Source organism: Zingiber officinale, chromosome 4A (genome assembly GCF_018446385.1).
Source record: "Zingiber officinale cultivar Zhangliang chromosome 4A, Zo_v1.1, whole genome shotgun sequence".
Lineage (NCBI taxonomy): Eukaryota > Viridiplantae > Streptophyta > Magnoliopsida > Zingiberales > Zingiberaceae > Zingiber > Zingiber officinale.
Window position 1 is genome coordinate 1,234,562 of NC_055992.1, and position 15,328 is coordinate 1,249,889.

Sequence of the window (15,328 nt, forward strand, 5' to 3'; positions counted from 1 at the left end):
CATTTAGAGAAAAAAAATCTTTATAAATGTGTCGTAATTAGGGATCGAATCGTTACACAACATAATAATAATAATAATAATAATATAGCAGGTAAATTAAACGAATATTTAGTGTATTTCTAAGCATCCATGCCATTAGAGAAAAAGATATGGAAATATGCTATAATTGTATCAACTATTGGAAATTAAAATTATAATAAATCTCAAAAACATAATTCAATGCTGAAATCATAATCCTTTTTATAAATCAATAGTATCATAAAATAGAACCCCTAAAAAAAACTTTTAGACTATAATAGCAACTTTTTTGAATAATAAAAGAAAATTCTTACCCTATAATAATTTTTTAAACTCCTATCTATAAAATATGATAGGAGAGTTGATATATTCGGAATCTAAGTCAGATGAAGATCGGATGAGTTATTATCGATATTGACAGAGGGGCGACTGGGACACCATTCTCGTATGCGCCTATAAGAATGGACCCTCACGTGACGCTGACAAACGATGATGACTGAGCCGGTGGTACCTGATCTCTGTGCACACTCGGACAAGCACACAGGACGTTAGAGACCAGAAACCAGGGAAAAAGTTCCCGGAGCAGGCCATCCGACGCTCAAGTCAGGTACTTTTTCTCTAGAAGAACAGTGAACGAAAGAGAAAGAAAAGTAGAAGACAGGTGCGAATGTGTGAGAGAACGTACTTACGCAAAGAAGAGGACTTTCCTTTTTATATGACAGTGCGTACGTCTAGAGGCTGACTAATATCAGAGAATGTCGGATATCAAGACCTGTCGGGTGACGAAGGACACGTGACATCCTCCTGTGGACTGAAGGAAGATTTCATTTGCAGATGACCATCGACGGTTGAAATATTCCCTGACACTCAGAAGTTATCCTTTGACAGGCGATTACTATTCCCTGACCTTGTTGTCGTATAGCATCTTTTGTCCCGACCTTCTGTCTCAATCAGGTATGAATAGGACAGCTCAGGATGATCTATCGGGTATAATACCTGGCTTAAACCTTGATGGGCCGGGAGATATGGTGAGATTGTCCAAGAGTCGATCAGGAGTTAGCTGATCGGGAGTTAACTTGTTGAGAGAACCAGGGATGGACATAAACAAGCTGTGAGAACTCGACCAGTCAGATTCGGATCAGATATTACCCCGACTGTCTCTCATGTCTTAGACCTAGGTGTCTCAGATCTAGGATCTCGGTTTGTGAGAGCCCGACCGGGAATCAAGTTGCAAACGCTATCATACGGTCCTTCTTCTTTCTTTCCTAACTGTTACTGTCACGTCTTCTTGACTTCTGACTGACACATCCCCTTGACTACTGACTGTGACGTCCCCTTGACTTATGACTATTATGTCCCCTTCATTTTTTACTGTCACGTCTCCTTAACTTCTGACTATCCGACTTTATCAGACCCCATCATTATACACCATCTCAATAGCCTTTATTTTCCCAAACAAGATTTGATTTCTCTAATACCACCGTTAGAAGTTCAAATGAAAGAGGTGTGTTTGGGCATGTAAAATGGTGGAACACAACTCATTTAATATTTTTTTTATAAATAATTTTACTTTTTGAATTTAATTTTTGAAGAGGAATCTTGACTGAATGATAAAGTTGAGTTTAGTGCATTAATAGAAGATCTGAAGATAAGACAGGGATGATACACTAGTCAATTTCATCTTTCACGCTAATATATATATGGCATCCATAAAGAAAATCCTTTGTCTCTTGTGAAAAGCACTAACGAAAGGCAATGGAATGGAATGGAATGGAAGGCTGGAAAGGAATCACTTCCACGTATTGTTTCTCCTGCTTTCTACTCCCATTCAATCTTTATGACAAATCGATAAAAAAAACAAAAAAAAAAAATTTATCCCACTGCAGCCCTAAAACAACGACAATGACGTATCCAGACAAGCACATAGGATACATTGCACAAACAAAACAAAAGATGAAATAACCAGTTAAATGAAGAAGTAAAAAAAAAAAAAATCAATCCAGTGCACACGAAGGTCTCATTAATCCGGGATCTCAGTAAAAGATAAGATTATATTAGGTCTATTATATAGGTTGTTTTGGCAATTCAAATTTGTGATTTCAAAGTCCTTATGATTTTATAATTGTCCCGAGATTAAGGTGATGTTTGGTTAAATGATGAGAATGACTATAGGTATGAATTTGATAATAAATTGTAATGGAAATAGGAATGAAAATGAAACTCACCTAGTTATATGAATTTGATTGATTCTCATAAATTTAAAAATCATTCCTAAATTATTATTCCCAAACTTATAATGCAAACAGTATCTTTTATTATCATTTCATTTCTTCATTTCTAAACTCAACAACCAAACAACCCTAATATATCTGACTGATATTTAGTTAGATAAAAATTTAATTATTATATATCGTTTTCTCAACTAATAAATAAATAAATAAATAGGACAGGGTATATGTTTACATCGAGAGATCATCGGCCGTCCTCGACTCACAAGAGAATATTCACTGAGATCAACAAAACCACGAGTACAAGAAACCTAAAACATTAATACTAATAGTAAAATATAAAAGCTTGGAGAAGGTATAGTTGCATTAACAGGGATTGTGGGGTTCTGCCCGAGTAGACCAGGAGGCCACTCAATCCAAGGGCGGAGCCACCGGTTGGCTTACCGGATTTTATCCCAGGCCCAATGACAATAATGGTTCGTCAAAACGGCCCTGATAATCATCTTAGATTTTACCATTTCAATTTCAATATCATTTTAAAAAATGATCGCAGCGCCATATATATAAATAAAAGGTATTATACTAAATGGATACTGTGGGCAATGATCCCACAAGGTAAATCTGACTCGATTTTGTTTTTTTAATCCCTCAATCTCTTTTCCTTCGTTCGGTGTTTCCCTAAAGGAAATCCTAAAGTGTCGTCGCCACTCGCGCCTCTCTTCCCTGTCCAGCTCTCCCTGCCACTGCCGCCCATCTGCCACTCCCTCACTACTGAAACATTCCGCCTGTTCCTTCTCTCACTGTCGAAACATTCCGGTTGTTCCAAGCGTTTCGACCGTTCCAGTCATTCCTTTCCAGCCGTTATAACGTCGGAGAACGACGTCCCAAAACAGCATACATTATATATCGGAACTTTGGAATACCGTGGGGTATTCCCGTGCCAAAATAGTCATTCCACGTCTGTTCCAATCATTTTACAGTCTGTTCCAATGAATCATGATGACGATGACAAAGAGCTACGGTTACTCTAGAGAGAGTTCCTATCGATAATTTTATTTATTCATTTTGATTTTTAAATTTATTTAATAGTTAAATAAAACTTTTATCGATAAATATGATTGATTTAATTCTTCAATATTATTTATGAATATTAATAAATATATTTCTTTAATTAATTTAATAAATTATTTAATTTTTTTTTTAATTGATTGGGTATGTATATTAAACGAATATAAATAATTTTTTATTAAATTGGGAGCCACTTCGCAGTCACACTGCTGGCAGGGAAATTCTAATGGGCAAACAAATTGAAAGGAGAAACAAACAGTATCTACGATCAAATCACGTTGATTGTCGCTTCTCTTTCTTAGATTCTGAGGGGAGGTGAAAGCTCGTCGTGTTTCCAGGTTTCTCCCTTTGATATTAACCTCCTCTTCCGATGCTTCTGGACCTCCTTGTCAACCCTTCTTTGGTTCTTTTTTTGGTCAAGCTCTCATTTTGATGCTTCCCACCGCTTCCTCCAGCTTGTTTTTGCTCGATCGAGCATCAAAGTTACGATTTTGCGTCTCTTTGCCGCTAATTTAATTCGGATCCTCTACAGGAACTAGGGTTCTGAAAGTAAGCTCCTTCTGCTGGTCTTTGATCTTTCTCTGTTTCGGATTGGTGCTCCGGGAATTGGATCTTCAGGTCTGGAGATTGATACAAAGAGCATGGATGATGGAGAAGAGGATCTCTCGGACCGCTATCTGTTGCTGAATCCGGAGATGGCTCAGAGCTTCGATGACTTGTTGAAGAACTCAAGAACCTGCACCCACACGCACACCTGCAACCCCCCTGGCCCCGCGGCCGCCGCCCACACCCACACCTGCTACCACACCCACACCCAGGTGTTCGCGGCCGGCGTGGAGGAGAGAATTGGGGAAGACGAGGTCAAGAAGCCGCGGAAACCCCTCGGAAACCGGGAAGCCGTGCGGAAGTACCGCGAGAAGAAGAAGGCCCATGCTGCCTTCCTGGAGGAAGAGATCAAGAAGCTGCAGATCATGAACCAGCAGCTGCTCAGGCGGCTTCAGGGTCAGGCCGCGCTCGAGGCGGAGGTGCTCAGGCTGAGAAGCCTCTTGCTGGATCTCAGAGGAAAGCTAGACGCTGAATTGGGAGGCTTCCCAATTCAGAAGCAATGCAACCTCCCGGGTTTGCAGTATGACAGCAACGGCCATTGCTATGTCGGAAACTCTGAGATGACTGATTGGGAGGCGAGTTGCGTGCCGTCGAACATCGATTGCCATTCGAACCAAGATGAAGGAATTGCTAGCAAGAAGAATTCAATAGATGTTATTGGGAGTTTAGTCTCATCAACTTCCCAAACAGGGTGAATTCAGGATGCATAAAAGGTTAGAAGAACTTTCCTTGTGATTGTGTTTCAGAGTCATATTTTTGGACTCACCGGCGACGGAGCCTAATCATCATCAACATCTTGTGGCACAAGATCAGGAAGAGATGGCAAGGTTGCTGCAAGAATAATGCTACATTTTGTGTGTATAAGGCCTGTGAATTTTTGTGCATGTATACAATAAGAAATCTTTTCTCTTTTCTCTTCTCTTTTCTGACAGAGTTTCATATTATACATCTGAAGTTCTCTGGGATGAACTGGAACAGTGCTGAATTGCCCTCTGTTTCATATGTATCTTCCTTCTATCTTTGATTTGGAAAGTATAGATTTGGATCTTGATGAGTGATCGTTTATTACTTTATTTTATCCCAACTGTGGACTTACAATGAGATTACTTTATTTCTGTATTTCAGTGGATTATGTGATCATCACGTTACTTATTCTCAAACTGTACAAAAGCCGGGAAGTATTTGACTTTGATTTTCTTTTATTCAGCCGTGCAAGTTTTGAATAAAATACAAAGGCTAGAAGTCAAGACAAATCACACCAACACCAACGACATTAGCAAATATAATCTGAATCACATGTATAGATTGTTAATTGATCCAGGGAAAAATGCAATTAAAAATTAACAAAATTACGTGAGCAAAGTAGAAATACAATGAAGTAGCCAAATAACAGATTAGAGCAAACTTGGCAGGAAGATTAAGAAGTTTCTCTTTGTACCGGCATCAAAATCCATCATAATGCAGATTCAACTAAATATAAATGGCAATTCCTTATAAAAAGGACAATACAAATTTGAAATGTCCATGCATAATATAGCAAATTCTCGACCAGCCAAACTTCTTGTGTCACTGTCATGACAATGTTTCATAAAATATCTAGGTGCATATTACAACTCCCTTAAGAAGCACCAAACTCAAGTAGACTCGGGGGCAACCTGAGTCAACCCATGTTTCACCAGCAACTTCTCCAGCAAATCTGGCTTGCATACCTGATACTTCACAGTGCCGCTCGGCTCCAGAAAGATTTCAGCTAGCTCAAGCTTCTCTGATGTAAGACTCGTGCTATCCATTGTCTTGCTCAGCACCTTCAGAGCAAGCTGCACTGCTTCCTCCCTCATGATCTCATCCTTGTAATCTTGCTTCAGCATTGACTGAGCTGCCTGATTGTTGGCACCGATTGCGGCTGCCTTCCATCCACTGTAATTACCACTAGGATCGCTCATGTACAGCTGGAACCCGTAATTCTTGTCCCACCCTGCAAAAAGGAAGGAAACACCAAAAGGACGGAGACCGCCAAACTGGGTGTAGCCCTGCTTAGTGTCACAAAGAGACTGAACCAATTGCTCTACTGGCATGGGCTCCTGGTAGGCCAACGTGTACCTTTGGGCCTGAACTCGAGCAGTGTTGATCAGAATGTTAGCATCAGACATGATCCCAGCAACGGCACATGCAAGGTGGTCATCAACCTTGTACATCTTTTCAGTTGAGCGTGATGTCTGGAGGAGTTTGGAGGTGACCTTCTTCTCACCAACTAAGATTACTCCATCTTGTGCCAAGATGCCAATAGCTGCCCCAGCATTGCCAATGGCCTCCATGGCATACTCAACTTGGTAGAGTCGCCCTTCAGGAGAGAAAATTGTTGTGCGACTATCGTAGCGGCGAGACATTCTTGTAAATTACTAGAGCAAATTATAAGAACAGAGCATTACAGCGGCTTACAGTTTGTTCCATGACAGGGCAAAAATAAAATAAATAATAAAGCACAAACATCTAGGCATGAGAGCTAAGACAATATAAAATCAAAGAAAAGGTGATATTTCAATACAATGTCTTTGAAGACTAGTAATAATATCATTACTATACCAACAGATGTACAATGCTAATTGCTTTTCAGCAATAGTAGAAAGTTCAAGCCTAAATTTTGCCAAGGATGGATGTTCAAGTAAAAGAAGACTTAAAACTTTTTTACCATGGAATAAGAAGCATAAGAGACATAAGAAATCTCAACCACAACAAAAGCATTTCATGCTGGCTGCATATCTGTCTACAAATGCATATGCAATGCTTCACCACACATGCATGATGCCTGCACATTGTATCATCATATGCATGTAATATAGCATATTGGCTTAATTTTCAGCTGACTAACCTATCTCAAATTAATTTATTAGTAGAACACAAACTAATATCTTTAGCATTGGACTAGGCAAGAGAAAAATGATCAATCTGCTTTCATCAAACCATCAAATCATCAAATCTTTAGCATTGGATATTATGGCCTTGTTTCCATAATGTAAGGATGCAGCTAGGAAAAGAAAAGTGAAGCTATGAAAAAAATAATTCACACTATTTTCCTTCCATCAAAGGAAACATCCCCCAATGACTATTTAAGAATTTACAATGAAACTGTACAAGTAGTATATGCATTATTGGTAACTGTTACAAACTTGGCTATTATTTAGATAAGTGTAAATCAATTTTTACAAGCTTCTATTTGATTAATCCCTTTCAAAATATTCAAATTATATTTTTATAAATTACAATTAATATAAGAAAATTTGCAGTCAGCAACAATGAGCCAACCACATAGTTGCATACACAGCTTTTATAACTTCAAAAACTTCTGGAGTTCTATCCGACTACGATGACCCAAGTCATAGACTACCATTTTATATGCATTATTATCATTGTTATTATTACTTAACAGATTCCATGAGATCTATAGGCTAAGTAATATATGCTTCTGACCTACTCACAAGATGTGCCCAGTACAAATAAAGATGTGTGAAGTGTATGAATCATCATCCAAAAAGCTATGAGATTGAGATAGTACCTTTATGATTTATTTCTTATGATGTCAAGGTAAATATGGAAAATTAGTATTCTAAATGGCAGTCGAGACAGCCGCTTAGGCGGGCATCAATTGCACTGCCTTTGCATGAGGTATTTTAGGCGACAACTCACCTCGTTCTGCCACCGCCGTTGTCACCATTTCACCACTGCAACGCATCCAAACGCATCGCTTGGGCTCGGCGATGAGTCTGGACACGTTGCGAGAGCGCGAAAGCGTCGCCCGAGCCTGACGATGGGCCCAGAGGTGTCGCTCGAGCCCGGATACGGGCCCGGAGGCATCACCCGAACCCGGCGACAGGCCAGGACGCATCACTCGGCCCGACGACACGTCCAAACGCTTCGCGCAACTTGTCACGCGGTCCCGACGAAGCATCGGACTCGTCGCCGGGTCGAAAAAGGGTACGCCGATAAGTTATAAGTAAGGGTTTAATTAAATAACTTTAAGTTAATAATTTTAATCAACTCCTAGTTTTGATTAAGATAATTTAAATAAATTTAATTAAAACTTAATAAAATTATTCCATTAATTATATATATTTAAAAATTTATATTTTTTATTTTTAAATATTTAGATTAAAATTTTATATTTTAATTAATATATTTTATTAAAAATAAATATTATAAAGAATAATAATTATTTATAGCATTATGTATAAAAAAAATAGCAAAAAAGTTCAACTGTCTAGGTGCCTAGGCGGCCAAGGAGGTAAGGCACCACTTACCGCCATTCACAATGGAAATTGCACACAAGATAAATTTCCAATTTCCAAGACATTCACTACAATTTTAGAGTCGCTATTAATGAATTTAACTACAAACAAAAAAAATACAAGTAACTTTCTTTCAACATATTTTTTGGTTATGTAAGGATATTCATCATCTAGGCAATGACCAAATTTGTCGCCATTTGTGGTAATTTCTCAGAACATATTTCTTATGCTTCAGTACCATCATATTCATGAGTTACCTCATGAAGATTAAGACAAATTTAATTATCAGCAAGCTTTCTCTTTCAAATCTTAAATTTGCCACAATATGATTAATAAGTCTTTAAGGTTTCAGTAAAATGAATTGAAATACCTGTCTTGTGGGGGAAAATAACATAAGGTGCAAAGTCTATATTTTTGGCAAAGGGGCCTAAACAAATTTAGCAGCATGTTCATTTATGTTCATAAACTTGTTCTGCACTAAAAACTCAGCGATTCAAATTTGAAGTATGTAATCAATTTGCCTCATATTGGATCAGGAACTTAAAAAAACATGAAGATAATGAACGAACAGCACTAAATAGGACAACCATATAGTGATATACGGCACTGAAAGCGCATTAGAAGTTTTAAGATAATAATATGGCGATAAAATATTGAAGAAACAATCAATCTAAGTAAATATTCAAATAATTAAATTTACAGTAGGAAAAGAAAAATGAACAAACAACAATAAAGATCAAATTCACTTACCCAACTCAAGTAAATGACCTATAAATAGGAAAATATTTAAAATGTCATATACACAGAGAAGAGAAGACAAACATTAGGAAGCACACATAAGATCAACCACTACAGAAACATGCACAGTAAACCATCTCTCAAAATGAAATCTATCCACACACACACACACAAATCCGGATGATTAATTTTTAGAATCCGAAAGCTTAAAATAGAATATGAAGAACGCTACATAGGAAGATCTAACAATGAAAATGATGAACAACTTGGAACACATCATGGTTCCAAAACCCTAATTGTATGAAGAGAAAAGAGGAAACGGATAAGAAGAGTAACACTATCAAGGAAACAGTAGAAAGGCATCAAAAAAATTCACCTTGATTGAGTAGAAAACGACGCTTAACGATCTCTCGACTGGTAGAGGAACAGATCGGAGACTGGGAGAACGGGGCAATAATCTACTCGAACCTGCTTGTGCATCAAGAAAGGGTTGCGGCTGGCGAATGGGCTGTTATTGGATTGTGCCATTAAACCGAATCGGGTGGAGCTGATGATCCGAACCGCGATAACTTCACAAAACTTATTACGGATCCGAGCGGACAACAACAATAGACAATAAGATAATTTGAAATTGATACGATATAAATTAACAATTTATAAATAATTTAATATTTTTAAAAATAATTGTATATTTTAAAAAATAACTGATCTACTTTTTTCAATAATTAATCAAGAAATTGGAAATATTATATATCAATGAGTTATTTTAGTTTATTAAATAGTTTTGGTCAAAATTATGTTTTTTTAAAAAAATTTAAAGATATTTTTTAGAGTAGAAAATTTTGAAGATATCTTGAAATTTAAATTTGATTAAAAAAAAGATTATATGTGTATATTCAATGGATTTAAAGTAAGTTATTGATTTACGATGTCTTGGAAATCTACTTTTGGTTTTAGAATTTAAATTGAATAAAGATGTAACTATTAAATGTCTTTTTAACTAAACCTATTTAATAAATCATTTAAAATTAACATTACCATTTAAAAATAAATTATTATGTGGAAGTACACATTATGATTCTTGCATTGGCATGTGTCTAGAAAGCCTACATGAATCGAAGAATTCGTTACAAGTATAATGTGTTGGTGTAATATCTCTAGGTCAAAGTTGATCTGGTTGACTGAGTTTGGATTGAGTCAAGCTCGAGTCTTGATATTTGACTTTCGATGTTTGACAATACATGTAGACAACACATGAAAATTACAGGTGCAATTGTTCATGTGGTGAGATTGTGAAGGAGAGTCAAGTAGGTCAAGGTCGACTAGATACTTGACTGGAAGTCTTGGTGAGTGAAGTCAGGTAAAAGACCTAGTGAGTGAAGCTAGGCAGAAGAAAGACCTAATGAGTGAAGCTAGGCAGAAGGAAATCCTGATGAGTGAAGCCAGGTGAAAGACCTAGTGAGTGAAGCTAGGCAGAAGGAAATCCTGGTGAGTGAAACCAGATAAAAGACCTAGTGAGTGAAGTTAGGCAGAAGGAAATCCTGGTGAGTGAAGCCAGGTAAAAGACCTAGTGAGTGAAGCTAGGTAGAAGAAAAACTTAGTGAGTGAAGCTAGGCAAAAGGAAATCCTGGTGAGTGAAGCCAGGTGAAAGACCTAGTGAGTGAAGCTAGGCAGAAGGAAATCCTGGTCAGTGAAGCTAGGCAGAAGGAAATCCTGGTGAGTGAAGCCAGGTGAAAGACCTAGTGAGTGAAGTTAGGCAGAAGGAAATCCTGGTGAGTGAAGTCAGGTGAAAAACCTAGTGAGTGAAACTAGGCAGAAGGAAGTCCTGGTGAGTGAAGTCAGGCAATTGGGAAAGTCCTGGTGAGTGAAACTAGGCACGAGAAAATCCAGATGGATCAAGGCTGATCGGACATCTGGTGTTGGAAAGACCAAGTAGGTCAAAGGGATTGATCGGATACTTGGCATGAGGTGGAAAGTCCAAGTAGGTCAAAGGCATTGACCGGATACTTGGCACGAGGAGGAAAGTCCAAGTGGGTCAAAGGGATTGACCGGACACTTGGTGAGCGAGTCCTAGTAGGTCAAGGGAGACCGGATGCTAGGCACGATGAACCAACAGGTCATGGTTGACTAGATGTTGGTTTAGGAGGCTTTAAACTTGATTTTAGGGAGAAATCATGAGCTGGATCGATCAGCCGATCGATTGGCTCATGCCCAATCGATCGGCCGATCGATTGGGCGAGTCTTAGCGACAAGCCTCCTCCCAATCGATCAGTGGATCGATTGGGATGAGTGCACGATCGCACAGAACAGCGCTGGATCAATCGGGCGATCGATCCAGAGCCCCCAATCGATCAGTGGATTGATTGGGAACTACGATTTCGCGCGATAAGCCCTGGATCGATCGGCCGATCGATCCAGGCAATTCCTGAGAGCACACAGGCGCTCCGGATCGATCGGTCGATCGATCCAAAGGCTCCCCAATCGATTGGGAGCAATCCGATCGATTGGGATCCGACCGTTGGCGTCGTATTTAGCTGCTGGCGAGCTGTTCTCTCCGCAAAGAACAAGAACTTACACTGTTTCATCTTAGATCTTCACAGGGCTTCCAAAACTTCTCCACAAAGTTCTCACCGGTAGATCTTGAGGGTTCTTGGAGGTTTGTCCAAGTCAAGAGGCGGATCTACAGCAGAAGAAGAAATCTAGGGTTAGAGTTTTTCTTGTGCTAACTTGTAAGCTTTTAGCTTGTATTTTGTTCCCTTTCCCTTTCTTCTTGTAGTGTGAACTTGTAGGGCTTCTCCGCCTTTGGTAGTTACCATAGAGGAGTGTTTTTTATAGTGGAGGGTGCGTGAGTGTGTAGATCCTTGGATTAGTCACCTCTTCTTGAGGTGGATACCAAGTAAATCCTTAGTGTTAGCGTTGTGTTTGTTTTCTTTGTATTTCCGCTGCATATCATTGAAGAAACAAGCAACGAAGAGCACGACGAGCGCACCGAGCTATTCACCCCCCCCTCTAGCTACATAATCGGTCCCAACAAGTGGTATCAGAACGAGGTCGCTCTTCACCGGAATCATCGCCGGAATGGCCAACAAACTAGAGGGTGAAGAAGTTGGAGCAAAATTCTTCAAATCAAAGATTTCTTCAAGCTCAACTTCAAGATGGAATTCCGAGATGGACTCGGATTTGATACGAGGGTGCCTCCACCATATGCATCCACAAATTTCGATTCTTGGAAATCAAGAATTGAAAATTTTCTTATGATGGAGATAGAGCAATGGTTTGCTCTCATGGAAGGGTTTAAGGCTCCAAGAAATTCAAAGGGCAAAATTCTCAAAAGAAGCAAGTGGAGCCAAGTTCAAATCCAAAGATGTGAGGCCAATGATAAAGTGACCAAGCTCTTGGTCAATTTATTGCCGAGCAACATCTTGGAGCAAATTGGAGATGTTGAAGATGCCAAAGAGCTATGGAGTAAATTGGCCAAGATTCATGAGATCCCCTTCACTGTACCAATTTAAGAAGAATCCAAAGAGGGAGACTCATTGGAGCAAGATCAAGAGGGCGAGGACTCCGAAGTTGAGAGATGCTCAACTTCCAAAGAAGAGGTCCAAGAAACTTCATCTTCAAAGGAATGCAATGAAAAGGGCAAGGAGAGGACATACTCCTTGTTCCATGTACAAGATGAAAATGAAGAAGCCTCCACCTTTAGGATTGAGGGGGAGTGTAGATCATTGACACCGGAGCAAGAAGAAGCCTCCACATCCGGGTCAAGAGAAGAAGAGGATGAAGAAGCTTCCACCTCCACAAGTCAAGCTTGTTGATACAGTCTGACCTGGCTGTTGTTTTGATGTTGACACTGATTTAAGTTTGTATCAGATATTAATTAAACTCAGAATGACTACTGATCGAGGTTGATCAGTTGGGAGGGAAAGTCCTGGTGAGTGAAGCCAGGCAAGGGAAAATCCAGATGGGTCAAGGTTGACCAGACATCTGGTGAAAAGTCCAAGCAGGGAGCTTGGCACGGGAAAAGTCCAAGTATGGTGACTTGGCACGGAATGGTCAGAGAGGGCTCGGTAGCTCGTTCTCTGGACCGGACGAAGTCGGAGAGGGCTCGGTAGCTCGTTCTCCGGACTAGGTCAGAGAGGGCTCGGTAGCTCGTTCTCTGGACTGGACGAAGTCGGAGAGGGCTCCGTAGCTCGTTCTCTGGACCGGACGAAGTCGGAGAGGGCTCGGTAGCTCGTTCTCCGGACTAGGTCAGAGAAGGCTCGGTAGCTCGTTCTCTGGACCGGACGAGGTCAAAGAGGGCTAGGTAGCTCGTTCTCAGGACCAATCCTAGTATCACATAGGCGTTGGATCGGTCAACAGATTGATTGTCTGATCGGTGCACAGACCGATCTGGTGAAACTAGGTTTGCTGATCGGTCTGGTGACCGATCAGGAAACACTCAGTAGCCTACTGAGTGTAATCTGATCGGTCTGTAGACCGATCAGGAGATGATGTCGCGAGAAGGAAAAAGGCAGGGGATCGGTCTATGGACCGATCCATATGCACTCTGATCGGTCTGTAGGACCGAACATGTGACGATCTTAGGAGTGCGAGGAACTGCACTCATTAAGCACTGATCGGTCTGCAGACCGATCAGGCCATACCTTGATCGGTCTTCACGACCGATCAGACGTCAATTCAAATGTGTGGATCGGTCCGCTGACCAATCCACCTCACTGTCTGCACACACTGTCAGGTTCTGCTGGTTTCTGATTCGTTTGAACTAATCAACTTCTGCTGTGAGCTTTATGTGGTGCAGGTTGCAGGTTCCATTCCAGTGCTTAATTTCAAATTAAGCCTCATCAAAGGAATAAGACAGAGCTTACTTTTTCTGTGTATCACTGCGATGAGGGAAGATTGAGCATCAACGGATACTGATGCTAACAGACTGCAATCTCTGTTCGTGATCAGCTTGACTCCTGTGGGTTGGTTGGAGCTCAGAAGACACCAGCAAGACCAAGGATGGTATTGGTGTGAGTTCAGAACACTAGCTGAGGAGGAAGAGTGATTGGCGATGCTTGTGTTTACAGCAGAGATTCGACGCAGAGTTTCTGCAGCGAAAGAGCAGAGGCATAAGAAGAGAGACGAGGAAGCAAGGAATAGAGCTCTCGGTTGATTGTGTGAAACAAGCTGTGCTGTGCTTTGTGCTTGAAGAGAGGCAGTATTCTTGTGTTCCTACTTGTGCTTATTCTTCGCTGATTGTGGCTGTGAGCTTCCTTTGATCATTTCACTTGAGCCACTACTGTAAGTCTTGTGCTTAATTTCTTACTGCTGTTAAAGACTTTGTGGAGAGGTTACTCCACCGAGAAGGAGAATCCTTTAGCCGGATAGCTTCCGGGGTGTGATCTACCGGAAGATCAAGGGATCGTCCGCCTTACGGACACGCCGAGGAGTAGGGGCAAGTTATCTCCGAACCTCGTAAATCCGTGAGTTAGTGTGTTGTGTTCTCTCTTTGTTTTAGTTTTCTAATTCCGCTGTGCTAACAAAGTTCTTGAAGAAATTTGTGTTTAGTATTTTTCAAAGAGGCTATTCACCCCCCTCTAGCCATCTAAGATCCCAACAAGTGGTATCAGAGCAAGGGGCTCTTTAATTCGGATTAACACCCAAAAGAGCAAACAAGGATGGCTATGAAGGAAGGCTTTAGCACAAATCGACCACCCTACTTCGAAGGAGCAGATTTTCAATATTGGAAGGGCCGCATGGAGTATTACCTCAAGACCGACATTGCCATGTGGCTCTCAGTCAAGGAAGGTTTCACACCACCAAAGGATGAAGAAGGTAAGGAACTCGATTCGTCAAGGTGGTCTACCGAACAACTCCGCAAAGCACAAGCCGATGCCAAGGCTATGGTCACCTTGCAATGTGGAATTGCCAAGGACCAACTAGTCAAGGTAGGTCCGTTCTCGAGTGCAAGAGACCTATGGAACAAACTCATCGAGCTCCAAGAGGGAACTCGAGATTCTCGGATTGCCAAGAGGGACCTATTCTTGAATCAGCTCCAAAATCTAACCATGAAGGACAATGAAACGGTAAGTGAACTTCATGGGAGATTCAAGGAGATCATCAACGGTCTACACTCTATGGACGAACGAGTGGAGAATCGCGATCTAGTAAGATACGCTCTTAAATCTTTTCCTATGAATGCTTTGTGGTCATCTATGGTAGATGCCTACAAGGTATCCAAGGATCTTTCCATTGTTAAACTAGATGAATTTTTCTGTGAGATGGAACTTTATGAGCTTGCTAACAAAGGTCAAAAAGATAAGGGTATTGCTTTATTTGCAGGACCAAAGAGCAAGGATGGAAGAAGGAAGAAGGAAAAGAAGAAGGAAAATGAGATTTCCTCAT

At 40.4% G+C, this 15,328-nt stretch overlaps 2 protein-coding genes across 2 annotated transcripts; one reads left to right on the forward strand and one right to left on the reverse strand.

The window, feature by feature from the left end:
- The first annotated feature begins 3,525 nt into the window (after positions 1–3,525).
- LOC121969196 (basic leucine zipper 23-like) lies at positions 3,526–4,839 on the forward strand. Its single transcript, XM_042519151.1, has 2 exons — positions 3,526–3,652; positions 3,847–4,839. Exon 2 carries the CDS (start codon positions 3,956–3,958, stop codon positions 4,613–4,615), a length of 660 nt encoding a protein of 219 aa, XP_042375085.1. The 5' UTR covers positions 3,526–3,652; positions 3,847–3,955; the 3' UTR covers positions 4,616–4,839.
- Positions 4,840–5,385: 546 nt separating this feature from the next.
- On the reverse strand, positions 5,386–9,468 carry LOC121969197 (proteasome subunit alpha type-4). The gene is made up of 2 exons (XM_042519152.1): positions 9,318–9,468; positions 5,386–6,319 (listed from the first exon to the last, which is right to left on the reverse strand). Exon 2 carries the CDS (start codon positions 6,305–6,307, stop codon positions 5,555–5,557), a length of 753 nt encoding a protein of 250 aa, XP_042375086.1. The 5' UTR covers positions 6,308–6,319; positions 9,318–9,468; the 3' UTR covers positions 5,386–5,554.
- Between the last annotated feature and the right edge of the window lie 5,860 nt (positions 9,469–15,328).

Coding starts and splice junctions, on each gene's coding strand:
- LOC121969196 (XM_042519151.1), top strand. CDS start 3,956: ATGGATGATGGAGAAGAGGATCTCTCGGACCGCTATCTGTTGCTGAAT.
- LOC121969197 (XM_042519152.1), bottom strand. CDS start 6,307: ATGTCTCGCCGCTACGATAGTCGCACAACAATTTTCTCTCCTGAAGGG.